The 17,214-nt window shown below is 34.5% G+C and overlaps 1 protein-coding gene across 1 annotated transcript; it reads right to left on the bottom strand.

Annotated features, from left to right (window-relative positions):
- Positions 1 to 10,812: 10,812 nt before the first annotated feature.
- On the bottom strand, positions 10,813 to 13,943 carry LOC139841806 (MADS-box transcription factor 23-like). Its single transcript, XM_071832005.1, has 8 exons — positions 13,762 to 13,943; positions 12,290 to 12,359; positions 12,049 to 12,113; positions 11,805 to 11,904; positions 11,658 to 11,699; positions 11,520 to 11,561; positions 11,234 to 11,421; positions 10,813 to 10,912 (listed from the first exon to the last, which is right to left on the bottom strand). The coding sequence occupies exons 1-8, from the start codon at positions 13,941 to 13,943 to the stop codon at positions 10,813 to 10,815; spliced, it is 789 nt and encodes a 262-aa protein (XP_071688106.1).
- Positions 13,944 to 17,214: the final 3,271 nt, after the last annotated feature.

Genomic DNA, 17,214 nt, shown 5'->3' on the forward strand with positions numbered 1-17,214 from the left:
ATCAGCAAGTGGGAAACCCCCATTACTCCGACTCATATTCGCCAATTTTTAGGCCTCGCCGGTTACTACCGAAGATTTATTGAAGGTTTCTCTCTGATTGCGCGTCCTTTAACCGCGCTGACTCACAAAGGGAAGAAGTTCGTTTGGGAAACCGAACAAGAATCAGCATTTCAAATCTTGAAGCAGAAATTGACCACCACACCTATCCTATCCCTTCCTGAAGGCGGTGACAATTTCGTCGTATATTGCGATGCCTCAAAAAATGGTTTTGGTTGCGTATTGATGTAAAGAACGAAGGTCATTGCTTATGCTTCTCGTCAACTGAAGATTCACGAACGAAACTACACTACTCATGATCTCGAACTTGGAGTCGTTGTCTTTGCGCTCAAATTGTGGAGATACTATCTTTATGGAACTAAAAGTACTATCTTCACCGACCACAAAAGCCTCCAACACATATTCGATCAGAAACAACTGAACATGAGACAGCGACGATGGATCGAGATGCTGAACGACTATGATTGTGAACTTCGTTACCATCCTGGAAAGGCAAATGTGGTAGCCGATGCCTTGAGCCGAAAGGAAAGAATGGTACCTCTTCTTGTCCGTGCCTTGAACATCACCATCCATTCAAATCTCAATAGCCAAATCCGAGTAGCCCAAGATGAGGCTCTCAAATAGGAGAATATTTCTCATGAACACTTGAACATTCTTGTCTCTCGATTCGAGGTTAAGAAGACTGGACTCCGATACTTCGCCGGAAGAATTTGAGTGCCTAGTTATGGAGATTTGTGAAGCCTCATTCTAGACGAAGCCCATAAGTCAAGATATTCGATTCATCCCAGAGCTGGTAAGATGTACCACGATCTCAAAGAACAGTATTGGTGGCCTAATCTTAAGAAGGATGTTGCTACTTACATTGGAAAGTGTTTGACTTGCTCGAAAGTTAAGGCCGAACATCAGAGGCCCTCTGGGTTACTCCAGTAACCAGAAATCCCACAATGGAAGTGGTAAAGGATAACGATGGACTTCATCACGACGGTGGGCGGATACGATACCATCTGGGTTATCGTTGACCGTCTTACCAAATCTGCACACTTCTTAGCCATGAAGGAAATGGATACGATGGAGAGACTCGCTCAACTATACATAAAAGAGATTGTATCTCGTCATGGTGTGCCCTTATCGATTATCTCAGATCGCGATACCCGTTTTGCTTCCAGATTTTGGCGTTCTTTGCAAGAAGCCTTGGGGACCCGTCTCGACGGATAAAGTGAACGCATGATTCAGACCTTCGAGGACATGTTGCGTGCTTGTGTCATTGATTTCGGAAAGGCTTGGGAAAGGCATTTGCCGCTAGCCGAATTCTCTTACAACAACAGTTATCATTCAAGTATTAATTATGACGACCCGGAAATTTCCAACCAAATTTATTATTAATCTTTATATATTTTTGACACGACAAGCAAAGTCTGTTAGGTTAAGTCTGGAAAATTTGGAACTATTTCATATATGCATTTGACTTTCGACCGTTCTCGACGATTCACGAACAATTAATTGTAAATAGTTATGTGTGTATATGTATATATATAAATGGAAATTGGAAAATAATTTGGAACATTATATGTTGTTACATGTAAAATTAATTATGTAAAATAAAAATAAAAATAAGATATTATAATAATTATTATTTAAAGCTTAACTATATATAAATAAAGTATATTAAAAATAAATATTAAATGATTGTAATACTCGTTGGACGTTTCGATTATTATTTAGACAAGTTAAATTCAAACTTATGTAATTTTAAAATAAACGGTGATACGAAAATGAGTTCTATAAATTTTAGGCTTATTAAAAATGTATTTAGCAACTATTGGTTGAGTTTTAACACTTTTTATATTTTACCCAGAATTGATAGGGAAAGTTGATGTAATTTTTATTTAATAATTTATGATCGAATTTTATACCATAATGACCAAAATAAATGAATATAGTTAATCTAAAAATTTGGGATTTTTCCGAAGACTTTTATCCGCCACTGATTTCAAATAGTAGACGATATACAGTCCGTGAAAACTATCGGTAGATAAATTACAAAATCAAGGCGGCTTAACTGTGGGCATTATTGGACAGTGTTTTCAATTCTGATCACATGTTCATAAAGAGTATTAAATATTAAATATTATTACTATAGTATTACTTATTACTTATATCTTATTATTTGATATATATTGATTCATAAACCAAACCCACCCTTATTCTTATTCATCTTCTTCCTTGTTTTCTATCAACCGAGAACAACCTTCTTCTTCTTCAATCATGCATCAACCCACCATCCTGAACCATATTTGATCGACCACCATGCACCACTCAACTTAAAACCCACAACAACCATAACCCGGTGCCCTAAAACAATTACTACTCGACAACAAACAACATAACATAAAACCCAAACCATTGCCATCTTCATCTACTAACCACCACCATAAGTTCTTATTTTCTTGAGTCGATTAACACCATCATTAAACCCAAATAAACATGGACCAACTATGGCTACACTACTATGTTCGTGTCACACATAACCCACACCAATTGAAACTACAAATTGTGACTGCAACAGTAAGTCTTTATGTTTTCATTTCTGTTTCCTTCCTGATACAACAACGAAAATGGTGATGATTGTAATATGATGAACCGAAGTTTTTCTATTTTACTTCCACTCAACACCAGACCCAAAACTTATATTTTTCTTAAATTCTCCTTGATATTGCTACGAGCTGTATATGTTTTTGTTTGCACAACCAACCACGCACAAACCATCATCACCATCTTATACAAGCTACACAAACATACTGCTACTATTGTTTTTGTTTATCCAAACACCGGTCCACCTCCACCACGACCGTCACTCACCTCACCACCATCCTTCTGTTTTGTTTCGGTTCAAGAACACCAACCACCACCCTCAATACTTGTTTCTTCCTTTTCTTCCTTATCCTTTTTGTCCCCCATTGTTTCTAATGCAGTGCATACCCGATTTTTTTTTCTATTAAAGTAAGCTATTATTGGTGATATTAAATAGGTGATGGGGACGTATAGATATTAAAGAAGTATACAACGTTTTTTTTTTATTGATTGGTAAAGGGGTGGGACAACATAGTTGTTAAGGATTACATCCACAAACGTCGAACAATTGATTTTTAAATGAGGCTGTTGGGCTAGTACATCTAAATAACCGAATAGATAAATTGAAACTGGTTCGAGACTCTTAATGCTATATATTGGGTCATTAAGTTTAATTGGGCCGTATACCTTTATATTGTTGGGCCGAAATCCATGTTGTGTTCTCTATTTGGGTCAAATGATATAATGGTGATGGGAAACATATGTAGCAAAGAATGATGAAGATTCAGAAAAGAATGAAGGTGATGTCGTAATGTTAAGTTAATGGTAGATTATGATATCATGATCTAGATAATGGTTATGATGATAAAGCTATGGTTTAGTGATAAAATGACTAAAAATGATTTAAAATGATGATGATAATAAATAGTCTTGTGTGTTATTTTGAAGAAGAAAATGGAAACAGAATATAACGGTTATATAAAAGTAAGTATGAGTATAATCAGAAAAAGCGAAGGCAGTGGGACGGTTGGGAGTGTGGTCAGGGAACGAGAGGTCACAGGTTCAATCCTAGCCTGGTGCATTTTTATTTTTAGAAAATGAAGAAGATGAATCAGACAGCTATATATATATATATATATATATATATATATATATATATTTTTGGGTTGGGTTTTAATCAGAATGAAAGAACAGAAGGATGGTTAGGGGTGTTGTTCCTTAAGCAAAAGTTCTTGGGTTCAAGCCTAGACATGGGCATTATTTTTTTGGAAAGCCTTTAAATGAAGGTTCGTGAATCCGATGCCAACCCTGCATTGTTCAGTATCGTCGTATGAATATTTTTACTACAAAATATTGTAGAGTGAGTTCATTTGATTCCCTTTTACTCTTTATATTTTGGGACTGAGAATATATGCGCTGTTTTACAACTGCTTTATTAAATGCTTTTGAAATATATTTTGAACTGCGAATACATGAAATGCTTTTATAAATGTTTGACGAGATAGACACAAGCAAAACATTCCTCGAATGAATTATTATGCAGACAGAAGTTCTATGGATTATTATTGAATTAGTTGAACGTGATAATTGCCACTAATTGTTGTGAATATTTTTCCCCTGATTATTATTGGTTTCTAACCTAAGAATTAGAATCGGGTAGGGCCCTAATTCACGCGAATCCTAAAGGTAGCTACCGGGTTTAACACCCCCACCCAGAATGTTCACTAGACGAAAGAGCTAGTGGGCGTGGTGTTTAGTACTTCGAAGTTTATATATTATACAGACGAGATGTTCTGTTTTGGGGATATTATTGATGCGCATTATATGTTAAGGTCGGTTACCATGTTGAGCAATGAAATCGAAATGAATGTTATGTATCGAGAGAATGATTTTTATACACAGGTTATGTGAATTAGTTTTGTGCACGAGATATGTGCACGATTATTTAAAAATCGATTATTTAAAAATCGCGAGGCAACCTACGGGGGAGAAAAGGATACGAACCTACTCTGCTAAGCATTATGAAAAATGTTTTCGTACACGAGATAGGTGTACTATATTTGAATCTTGTGGTCTATCAAAATGATGAATTTTATTGTTTACGATAAACTTATGAACTCACCAACCTTTTGGTTGACACTTTAAAGCATGTTTATTCTCAGGTATGAAAGAAATCTTCCACTGTGCATTTGCTCATGTTAGAGATATTACTTGGAGTCATTCATGACATATTTCAAAAGACGTTGCATTCGAGTCATTAAGTTCATCAAGATTATTATTAAGTCAATTATAGTTGAATATATTATGAAATGGTATGCATGCCGTCAACTTTCGATGTAATGAAAGTTTGTCTTTTAAAAACGAATGCAATGTTTGTAAAATGTATCATATAGAGGTCAAATACCTCGCGATGTAACCAAATGTAATGTATTCGTCCAGATGGATTTGGACAGTCGTTAAATTAATGCCGCACCTTTCGAAGCGTTGTATGGCCACAAATGTTGTTCTCCTATTTGTTGGGCCGAAGTAGGTGAAAAGAAAATCACTGGACCCGAGTTAGTCGATGAAACAACCGAGAAGATTGTGCAAATTCAAGCAAGACTCAAGACGGCCCGTGATCGCCAAAAGAGTTATGCCGACCTTAAATGTAAATACTTCGAATTCAACGTGGGGGACCGTGTAATGTTGAAGGTCGCACCTTGGAAAGGTGTAATCTGTTTTGGAAAACATGGGAAGCTCAACCCGCGATACATTGGTCCTTTCGAAATCTTGGAGCGTGTTGGACCCGTTGCTTACCGTCTGGATCTTTCGACTCAGTTGAGCTCAGTTTATCCTACCTTCCACGTATTGAATTTGAAGAAGTATCTTTCTGAACCGGAACTTGTCATACCACTGGAGGAACTTACGATTGATGACAAACTCCACTTCGTGGAAGAACCTGCCGAAATTATGGACTGAGGTCAAAACTTTGAAACGCAACAAGATTCCAATTGTCCGAGTCCGATGGAATGCCAAACGAGGACCTGAGTTTACTTGGGAACGAGAGAATCAAATGATGAAGAAGTATCCTCGCCTTTTCCCAACTCCTCTATCTACCTCAGATTAAAATTTCGGGACGAAATTTTCTTTAACAGGTGGGTAATGTAACGACCCTAGATTTTCCAACTTATATTATTAATAATTATTATTAATACTTGCATTTTAATAAATGTATTCTTATACATTTTCCTTGCCACCGTAATTGGCTTTCCAATGTCCCGATTCATCTTTTCGAAACGCGCTTTTTAAGAATAATATTTCAAATATTATTTACGTTCATAATTAATTATTATTAATTATTCATAATTAACTAATATAAGTAGTTAATTACTTGGGCTTTTTACTAATTTGTTGCATACTTATACATGGGCTTGTATTATTGGACTTGGACTATCAAGGCTCACCCTATATTACTTAATGGACTAATTAGTGAGCCCATTATTATGCTAGTGATTCATTAAGATTAAACAGAGATTAATTAAGGTGTAGGAGACAAAGATGTTTCAAGCATGCATGCACCACCTTCCCATGTATTTAACCTTATACACTTTTCTAGCAAACACCACCCTCCCACACATGAAAGAACCACATTGACTATCCCCTTTAGGAAGCCAAAACCGATTGATTTTAGGGCATGGGGGAGTGAGTTCTATTTTCTTTTTCTTTTTTTTGTTACAAATATGCTAGCTTGAACTCCATTTCACACATACCTTTCTTACACTACTTTTTTTCTCTAGACTTTTTCTCTCTAAATTGTAAGTAAAATATTTTTTTTATTTCTTCTTTCTCCCTTTGAAAGTTGACTAGTAGCATCATCATCATACTAGTTTATTGTTTGTTGTTAAAGATCAAGCTTTCTAGTTTGTATCTTCATGTAATCTTGATTCTTCCATCCTTTGTTTGATGAGGAACCAAGAACAAGGATCTAAGCTTGTTAGCTGATGGTTCTACACTTGAAAAGTTATAAAGATCTAAAGTTCATAAGCTTTAAGATCTTACTTGTGTTCATGTTTTGAAAACTTAAGGTTTATTGTCTTAAGATCTAAGCTTTGACTTGAATCTCCTTAAGTATGAAACAAACATGAACTTGTTACTTGTAACTTTAGTTTATTTCTTCATCTTTTTCTTTTTTTTTAAATTCGTGATTTATTTATTTTGGTCAAGTATTACTAGTTAAACTTGATCTCATTCTTCTTGAAACTAAAGTTTAAACTTTGTAAGTTCAAGAACATGGAAGTTAAACTCTCTAGTTATAACTTTATACACTTATGTTGGATCTAAGTTCCTATAGCTTATGGTCTTCCAATTTTGTCTAAAACGAAAGCTTATAAGCTTATATACATTCTACAAGATAAAAATCTAAGTTTCATAACTTATGGTTTTATTAAAATGAAGATCCAAGTTCTATAACTTAGGGTTTAACTTAAGAACATTAGATCTAGACTTTTTAGTTTAGGATCTTCAAGATCTAACTAAAATCTAAGTTCTACAACTTAAGATCTTGTTTATTTAGTTTACATTCAAGTTTATAGCTTAATATTACTATTAGAACTCATGTATGTGTCGGATCTAAGATCTTGATGTAACTTTGGTTCATCAACCTTCTTACAACCCTTAAATGAGTTGTGCTATTTATCTTAGACATAAACTAGTGTCATGATGGTCAAAACTTGGTTAAGGTGATGCAAACACATCAATGAGTTGTACACTTGAAGCTACAAGCATCAAGGATGAGAACCGTGATGAACATCAAGCACCAAGAATCCCACCGGAGCACTTTGCTTACTATTTTCTGGGTCTGATCAAACTCCCTCGGCTACTGGAAAGTTTATTTCCAGTTAGTTCGGTTCGAGTATATGATTTTACGTTTAGGCCTCGCCTAAATCCGATATACGGTTTAGGATTTATAGCCTTCCGAAAGTCACTACGCCCTTTTAACGTTGTGCTGAAATTTCTGACCTACTCGTACTTAAACCGTCGCCACGGTCAAACGAAGATGAGTTTGGTTCTAAAAATTGGTCAGTGGTTAAAGGACTCATATACGGAGCCATGGCCACTGGTCTCACCTCATTTCAGTTCGTATAGAGGTCGTGGCAGCTGAACGCAGTCAGCCTTTGTTTTGATCTCTATTCTTGATTGAAAACTTACTTTACTTTTTACTTATGTTGTTGAATGATGATGATACTTAAGACCTAATTTACATACTTTTAAACCCTTGGGAACGATTTACTGACTTAGTAACTTTTGACTTAGTTTGAGGACCTTTCGGACCAACTACTTGCTTACTTATCTCGTATCGACTTTACTACTTTTCACTGTGAGTTATATCATCCCTTTTTTACTTTAACTATTTTGGGAACTGAGAATACATGTGCTTTTTATGTTTTACATACTAGGCACGAGTACTTAAACTTTATATATGTGTGGGTTATATAACGGCATAAACTTTCCCCTTAGCTCGGTAACGTTTAGTCATTGGTTTTTGAACCGGTGAACGCAAATCTTAGATATGGATTCACAGGGTTTGACATCCCCACTCGGGCTAGTCACGCTAGCATTTAATGGGTGTTTAATACTTCGTAAACTTACGCACTCGTAAAGTGTACTTTTAGGGGGTGATATTACGTTAAGTTAGTTACCAAGTGCCCACAGTTAAGCATATACTTTTCATACTGTTTTGAAATACTGAAATCTCGTGGCCTACCGTACAGTACTATTACACCTTAAATTATAGCTCACTAACATTCGTGTTGACATTTTTAAGCATGTTTTCTTAGGTGCTTAGAGGTTTGATGCTTCCGCTGTAGTAGTCTTGCTGTGTAGACTCCCGCTGCTTTTGTTATAGATGTCTCTGCATGAAACGTTTACCTTGCATTTACAAACTATGTTACTTTTGAACAATGAATTTGTAATGACCTTTGGGTCTCGCACTTATGTTAAATTGCTTCTATTCGTAGAAGCATACTATCGTTTGTAAAACATTGATGTTTGTTAAGACGTCACCCCTTTTTATGAATGCAAACTTATTTTAAAACAGCATATAGTGTTTGACCTTGTAATGATCCTGTTGTTGATGATCCGTACACGTTAATTTTGTACGGGGCGTCACATCAACCGAATTTCAGTTTCCAGCTTCAATTTAAAAGTTCAGGGACTGAGGTTGACAGATTCTGATTCTGATGTAAATTCTGAAAATGCATAAGTATTAGGTTGACTTTAAGTGGCGCTTTCTGGTGCACACATTTACTGACACTTTCAGAAACATTTTCTGATGCACAAAATTCAGGATCTTACAGATACATACCAAATGCTTTGGTTCGAGATAGGGTACAATGGGTGGGTCAAGCTTGGCATCCAAAGTGTAGTTAGAACTGAGACATGCTCGGAAGAGCACTCGATGATTTGCAGCAGTTGACTAACATGTTAAAATTAATATCTTAAATATGACGTGAAATCTGGGTTCAAATGGTGTATCCACCACAAAAAATAGCAAGACTTATTGATGATCGGGTATTACTAGATAACCGAACAAGACAGGAAACTCTCAAGAATCCTTTGGTTCTGGGTAAGGTTGTAGTTTTCACGTGAGGGCTTTGTAGAGACGACTTCCAACTTATGTTGATCTAGATAAAAATAGGGATCGATCTAGACTCGGTGAGATGCTCTCTATGCGATGATGATTTGAAAACAATTGATAGTTCTTTATTTTTTGTCGTCACTCATTAGATGTTTGGGAAAGGGTTCACAAATGGTGGGGTTTGGGTTCAGTATCAAATCTAAGTATAACAAAGCTTTATGTGGAAGATGTAATTGAGCTATGTCAGCTTTGGGATCAAAATTTTGGCAAGCTGCGGAATGGACATGTGCTTATTTGATATGGTAAAACCGTAATCTCAAGATTTTTCCAAACAAAAGTTAGAATAGACCATCAACACTCATGAAAATACAAATCAAATATTCGAACGAATTTCTAATCGGGTCAAGAACTTGAAAATTAGTGGCTAGAATGGATGGCTAACCCTTATTCATATGTTGTTTAACTTGATTAGCTGATGTAATCAGATTTATATATGCATAATTATGAAGTTGCGATCTCATCAACTGTGATCCATGTGTAATCGATGATGCTAGTTTGTATGTGTTTCGAAGTGTAATATGGGTTGGGCTCTCAGTTTAAGCCCTTTCGAGTAATAATATTTTTCTTTCGAAAAAATAAATAAATAAATAAATAATTTAAAGTATTAAAGAAGTATGACACAAGGGTTTGTTTGGTAAGTAAGATGAAATAATTATGGATGGTGGATCTATAAAAAATGGAAAGTGATATTTTCAAATTTATTTTTGATAGTTCTACTAACATTTGATGTTTTTTCTCAAAATGTCATCAATTCAATTTCAATTAATAAATTGTACAAGGCATCACTAGGGTATATTAGAATATTTGAGTGGATCTATATCAAATATGAATTGGAAAATATCAATTTACATTAAAAATTCGAGAGTGAAAATATCTTTTGATGTAGATACGGGTAATCAACCATTGGGCCGTGGACAACCATTGGGCCCAGCTACTGCGGGCGAGTATTTCATGGGCCTGCAAGCCTGATTAAGCAAGAGGAGGAAAAGGCTGAGAAGAATTGAAGTTGACTGTTGATTAGATTATGTTTATGTTTATCTATTCCTAGTTTTAAGTTAATTTGTTTTGAACTATTTAAGTTGATTGTTTTTTTCCCAAGACTCATTTTTTATCATTATTAATGAATTTGTGATTTTGCGTGATAATAAATAAACAAGCCGTATTAGGCTTCTTGTTTTATTATCCAATTCGTTTGGTCTCACTATCTTTTCCCAAACAAAGACATATTGTAATTCACTAGCTAAACAAAAACAGAACTTTAATTAATAGTTCCTAAAAAAAGAGCATATATTGCAGATATAATGTTGTACGATAATTCATTTCCAATATTGAGGATCACATTTTGAAGTGTCTTTTTGTCGAAAACCTCAATGTGACTAATATTGTTGATAAAAATCTGCTAAAAGAAGAACGACAATGTTTTCAAATGAATGTTAGAACGAAAAGAGTTATGATAACCATAATTAACAAAACTTCCAAAGTTAATCGAATGATCTCCAAGTAAGATTTCATGATGATTGATCCATCTCGTCACTCGCACAACTACTCGATATATTTTCCCTCTTTGGCAACACGGCATCCTTTTTCGAGTGGTCCCCGCATTCTAGCCTGGACATTCAAAGCCAATAACATTATTCAAAAAACGCAGTTAGTAAAAGATATTTGACAGCAATAATCTATAAAATGTAGACACAAACTATTTTATACCCACTGGCCTGAGCTGCATACTTCTAAAAGTCAAACGGGTCAAGAAATATCTTAAAAGTCAAGATGCTAAATGGGTCCAGTTATCTGTAGAAGAAATTAGAAACTTCTGGAGAAACGTTTTTGGGTCAACCCCACGTAGCAAATACAGAACTAACCAGTTTTGTCATGAACCTGTTTTGACCCATTAATCACCCGACCCAATCACACAAATAGGATTCATACCTCAACTGAAGTGCTGTTTCTGAATCGGTGTTATCGGATCCATAATAACAGACGGTATCTGGGCTGACTTGGTCATGTTTAGAATGGCCAGCATCACTTGTAGTTGGCACCGTAGCAGGAGTAAATTCTATGAAACCTGATTGTGTAGGTTGCTGAGCAAACGGCAAAAGTTGCCTTAACTTTTTAATCTGCAACACATGATCGACATTTATAATAATTAATATTACATAATCAAAAGAACATCACCATAATCCGATATTGTAACGGGATTAATTAGCAAGATTACTTCTCCTCGAAGAATGTCATTTTCATAATCAAGCTCTCGCTCCTAGCAACAAAAACAACAGTAATTAGTAAAATGTATGAAGAATCAACAAACACTAACATAACTTTTACTTTCCTTTTTCAAGATTAACGATTTTACCTTACGATTTGAACGATCGATCTCCTCAAACAGCAAAGCATCCTGATAAAAAAAAACATTTATTTATGTTATCAATAAACAAAAAATTGATAAAATGCCAAACATTCGTATAGGATTTGTGTTGTAGATATAGAAAAAAATTAGAACCTTTTTTTCTTTGACAGACATTAAACCATCAGTGAGCTGTTGCTGTAACTGATGAAGTTCCTGCACGCTCGCGCCACCAAGATTATTACCCATTAACCTCCTACACAATTAACATAGCATTAAGCCGTAGGCACCATTAAAAATTAATGATAAGAAATATTCTTAGTTGCTAATATTTGGTTCAACATGTACTAAATCTGATTAACCCAATATAAGTAAATTCAAGAACAATAAAAGTACATACGCATTTTCATGTTTGAGTCTTCTCACTTCATTTCTCAGAAGTTCTAGCTCTGCTTGTTCTTGCCTCTATGAATAAATAAAGTTATACATGTAATCAACAATTGTTTATATATATATAATGAAAATACAATACAATTTAAAAAAAATCTGATTCTACCATTAACTGCAACTACTTAAAAAAATCTGATTCTACCATTAACTGCAACTAGAGAAAAAAGAGTAAGAAGCAATATATTGCATACCATCTCAGCCTGTATTAGTGATGTGGATGGCTCATTCGCTCTGTTGTAGCGGTCAATTATTCCACTCATGCTACATTAAACACACAAAAAAAAGATAGAAATTTATCACGTATGAAGTCAATTGCTACTCTTTTGTGGGGTAACAACTGATATAAAAACTTCAAGAAATCGATAACAGGTATTTGACAATTTTGAAGTTTAGATTTAAATTTTAATTTTAATTTTAATTTTTTAAGCATAAGGGTCACTATAGTCTAAAATATATACATACTAAAACAAGAGTAAATATATGTCCCTCAGCTAAAGATGCACCAAAATATACCATCTAGTGACTTAAAATAGGAATGCACCAAACAATACACGAAATATGAGTGACTGTCCTGTCATCTTGATGATGATATACCATGAGAAATTTGACCTCTTTAGCTAAAATCACTTTAATTGACCAAAAAGTTAAAATCAAATTCTAGTGTTAATCATAAAGAAAGAACAATTTCAGGCGTAGACCCAAGTAGTTTTAAACTTATATTTCAAAACCATAGAACATGATAATCTTCACAAACGACATTATAAGGTGACTGCTTAGATTAGAAAAGAAAAAAAAATTTGTTTACATGTTAATAATTTACAAGCAAACATCAAAACTACACAAAATATGCCAAATATAACTAACATAAAAAGTCAAACAAATACACAATGCACTCACTGCAAAAATACCCTTACCCGATGGGAGAAAACCAGAAACCCGATATTTTTGGGCCGAGTTTGGGATGGGTCTAGGACCGGGTATGGGATGGTTTTAGATTTTTAAGCGGGTTCGGGTCTGGGGATGGTCTTAGGTTCAAAGCCAAATACCCAGCCCGTATACCAAAAATAAAAAAAAAATAAAAAAAACCAAAACCATATACCCGACCCGTTCAAATTTCAAAAGTATATATATACATATCACATATAGTATAATCAATAATGTATATTTATGTTACATGTTAGGTTAGTAAGTAAATGGGGACCCGGAAGATAACCCGTTTACCCGCTAAGTTTGTAAATGGGGACCATTGGGTATGAGTCCGGGTTTGGACGAGTTTTTTCAAATGGATTTGGGTCTAGGATTACGTACACCCGGCCCATGACCCGATGTCATCCCTAATTCCATTCCATATACCCTTACTTTAAGGGATCTTATTTACCAGCTACAATGTATATGAATGCACTCCAATTTCAATGGATTTTGTGACCGATTAAACTAAAGGTCAATGCAGCAATGTACATACACTCAATTGATGAATCAATAACCTAAACCACATTCAAATAGAACAGATCCAGTCAACAAACAAAACCCCCAAAATATGCCGAAAAACTTAATTCAATTTTCCCCCCAAATTGGATACATTAAAACCACATAAATCAGAAGAACAACTTCAAAACGACAAAGCACAAAGTAAAAAACGCATGCATTAGTGTTGGAATTATACCTAGAACTGCAGAACTCATAAAGACGCCCAGTATTTGAAAACACAATAATCCCAACTTCAGCATCACAAAGCACAGAAAGCTCATGAGCTTTCTTTATCAGCCCAGAACGCCTCTTTGAAAAAGTAACTTGTCTTGTACTTACATTCTCAATTTTCTTGATTTCAATCTTTCCTCTACCCATCTTCAATTAATTAAATCACAAAAAGATTAAGCCCCAAAATCCGAAATTGAGTAACAAAAACAAGACCCGCGAAAAAAAAATTGTTTTAACCCTAAAAATCTCTCCTTTTGTCAAAATCCCCAAATATATAAATAATTAAATAATTAAATCGAAAAACGAACTAAAACCCAGAATCCCAAACTGAGCAACAAACATAACCCATTACAGATCTTGATATTTTCGGCCGAAAAAAATCTGCTTTTTCATATATGTGTAATTAAAGAAAGAAAAAAGAAAAAAAAGAAAAATAAAAACCTTGTAAAACCCTGATGTTGGGTGAATGGGGTAAGTTGCTGAATATGGAGAGAGTGGGGGGAAGATAAAGAGGTGTTTTCCACAAATGGCGAAGAGATATGGAAACGGCAAGTTTGCATGCAAATTTTGGAGACTCTATATCCTGCATGACTCTTTTTCTTTTTTTATACCATTGGTTGGTTTTATTGCTGGGTCCCACCGTATCTTTAATTTTTATTTTTCAAACTTCCAATTTTCTTGCTTATAGGAGTTATTTGTTTTGGGAAAGTGAGTTGAAATTGGAAAGAGAATATTTGGCAAGTTTGAAGACTGCATTTTTTATACCATATGTGCCCCTTGTAATTTTGAGATTTGCATCTTAGTTCATTTTCTTGATTTTATATTATTTTTATTTTTTTGGAAAAATAAATACGGAGGTCCTTTAAGAAGCAATCTCTTGGCTCTCGAGTAGAGGAATGGACGATCTTATCTAGTCGCAGGTTCTATACCCGTGAGTGGAGTAGTGATTTCCTTCAAATCTACGGTTCGATGAATGATTGTCTATACTTCACCTCACTCATACCTTACATTCGTGGAATTTGGTATTGTTGATGTTGTTGTTGTTTTGAAAAAACAAATAACATATATAACTAAGGCATTTTCATCAAAAATTGAAAAATTCTATCAAAAAAACACCATTAAACCGCACAAGGCTTGCGATCAGAAAAGCGCAACCTAACATCCTAAACAACAGATAAAACGTCTATCTAACCGCGAGTCGAGCCGGAAAGGAATACATGAGAACAAAACGGAGCCTAACTAACACGTCACAATCAAACACAAATGATCAAACCTGACACCCAATGCTACAAGGAGATACAAAAACCAAATCTGCCACCTAAATAAAATATCAACGAAATAAACAAGCATGACTACAAACGTTAACGTCACCAAATGATACATTATCACAACTTGGCGCGAGAATTCATACCTCAAATATGGCCTAAGAATCATACCTTCAACCTTGTTGAAAGGACCCGTTCATATACATTATAAACGATTCACAATAGTTGATTTCATTGCGAGGTACTTGACCTCTATATGATACATTTTACAAACATTGCATCCGTTTTTAAAAGATAAACTTTCATTTACATCGAAAGTTGACGACATGCATACCATTTCATAATATATCCATCTATAATTGACTTAATAATAATCTTGATTAACTCGACGACTCGAATGCAACGTCTTTTGAAATATGTCATGAATGACTCCAAGTAATGTCTCTAATATGAGCTAATGCACATCGGAAAATTTCTTTCATACCTGAGAATAAACATGCTTTCAAGTGTCAACCAAAAGGTTGGTGAGTTCATAGGTTTATCATAAAATAATAAAATTCATCATTTTGACAGACCACAAGATTTAAATGCTGCATGGTACAAATGGGCTCGAATCCTATACTCACCTGTAATGTACATGCGATATCTTTTAAATACAGTACACCTTTCTCGTGTACGAAATCATCTTTCATAAATGAAATGTCCCGTTCTTATTGATTAAAAACGTTCCATATTAATTGATTTCGTTGCGAGGTTTTGACCTCTATATGAGACGTTTTTTTCAAAGACTGCATTCATTTTTAAAACAAACCATAACCTTTATTTCATGAATAAATGTTTAAAAAGCTTTACGTAGATTATCAAATAATGATAATCTAAAATATCCTGTTTACACACGACCATTACATAATGGGTTACAATATAAATATGTTACATCGAAATCAGTTTCTTGAATGCAGTTTTTACACAATATCATACAAACATGGACTCCAAATCTTGTCCTTATTTTAGTATGCAACAGCGAAAGCTCTTAGTATTCACCTGAGAATAAACATGCTTTAAACGTCAACAAAAATGTTGGTGAGTTATAGGTTTAACCTATATATATCAAATCGTAACAATAGACCACAAGATTTCATATTTCAATACACATCCCATACATAGAGATAAAAATCATTCATATGGTGAACACCTGGTAACCGACATTAACAAGATGCATATATAAGAATATCCCCATCATTCCGGGACACCCTTCGGATATGATATAAATTTCGAAGTACTAAAGCATCCGGTACTTTGGATGGGGTCTGTTAGGCCCAATAGATATATCTTTAGGATTCGCGTCAATTAGGGTGTCTGTTCCCTAATTCTTAGATTACTAGACTTAATAAAAAGGGGCATATTCGATTTCGATAATTCAACCATAGAATGTAGTTTCACGTACTTGTGTCTATTTTGTAAATCATTTATAAAACCTGCATGTATTCTCATTCCAAAAATATTAGATTTTAAAAGTGGGACTATAACTCACTTTCACATATTTTTACTTCGTCGGAAAGTAAGACTTGGCCACTGGTTGATTCACGAACCTATAACAATATATACATATATATCAAAGTATGTTCAAAATATATTTACAATACTTTTAATACATTTTGATGTTTTAAGTTTATTAAGTCAGCTGTCCTTGTTAGTAATCTACAACTAGTTGTCCACAGTTAGATGTACAGAAATAAATCGATAAATATTATCTTGAATCAATCCACGACCCAGTGTATACGTATCTCAGTATTGATCACAACTCAAACTATATATATATTTTGAAATCAACCTCAACCCTGTATAGCTAACTCCAACATTCACATATAGAGTGTCTATGGTTGTTCCGCAATATATATATAGATGGGTCGACATGATAGGTCGAAACATTGTATACGTGTCTATGGTATCTCAAGATTACATAATATACAATATAAGTTGATTAGGTTATGGTTGGAATAGATTTATTACTAACTTTCACGTAGGTAAAATGAGTAGTTTTTATCAATCTTGTTTTACTCGCCATTTCTTCGTTTCTAATCCGTTTTGAGTGATTCCAGTGGCCACGGTTTCGTATTGAACTTAACTTTATGAATATAAATATAAAAAGTATA

The sequence above is a fragment of the Rutidosis leptorrhynchoides genome, chromosome 4, assembly GCF_046630445.1.
Source record: "Rutidosis leptorrhynchoides isolate AG116_Rl617_1_P2 chromosome 4, CSIRO_AGI_Rlap_v1, whole genome shotgun sequence".
Taxonomy (NCBI): domain Eukaryota; kingdom Viridiplantae; phylum Streptophyta; class Magnoliopsida; order Asterales; family Asteraceae; genus Rutidosis; species Rutidosis leptorrhynchoides.

Bases quoted from the DNA above. Each gene is read 5' to 3' on its own strand.
- LOC139841806 (XM_071832005.1), bottom strand. From the start codon at position 13,943: ATGGGTAGAGGAAAGATTGAAATCAAGAAAATTGAGAATGTAAGTACA. The intron at 11,905-12,048 runs GTATGTACTTTT...TTAATTGTGTAG, and splicing joins AGACTCAAACATGAAAATGC to GAGGTTAATGGGTAATAATC. The intron at 11,700-11,804 runs GTTCTAATTTTT...TTTTTTTATCAG, and splicing joins TGTCTGTCAAAGAAAAAAAG to GATGCTTTGCTGTTTGAGGA.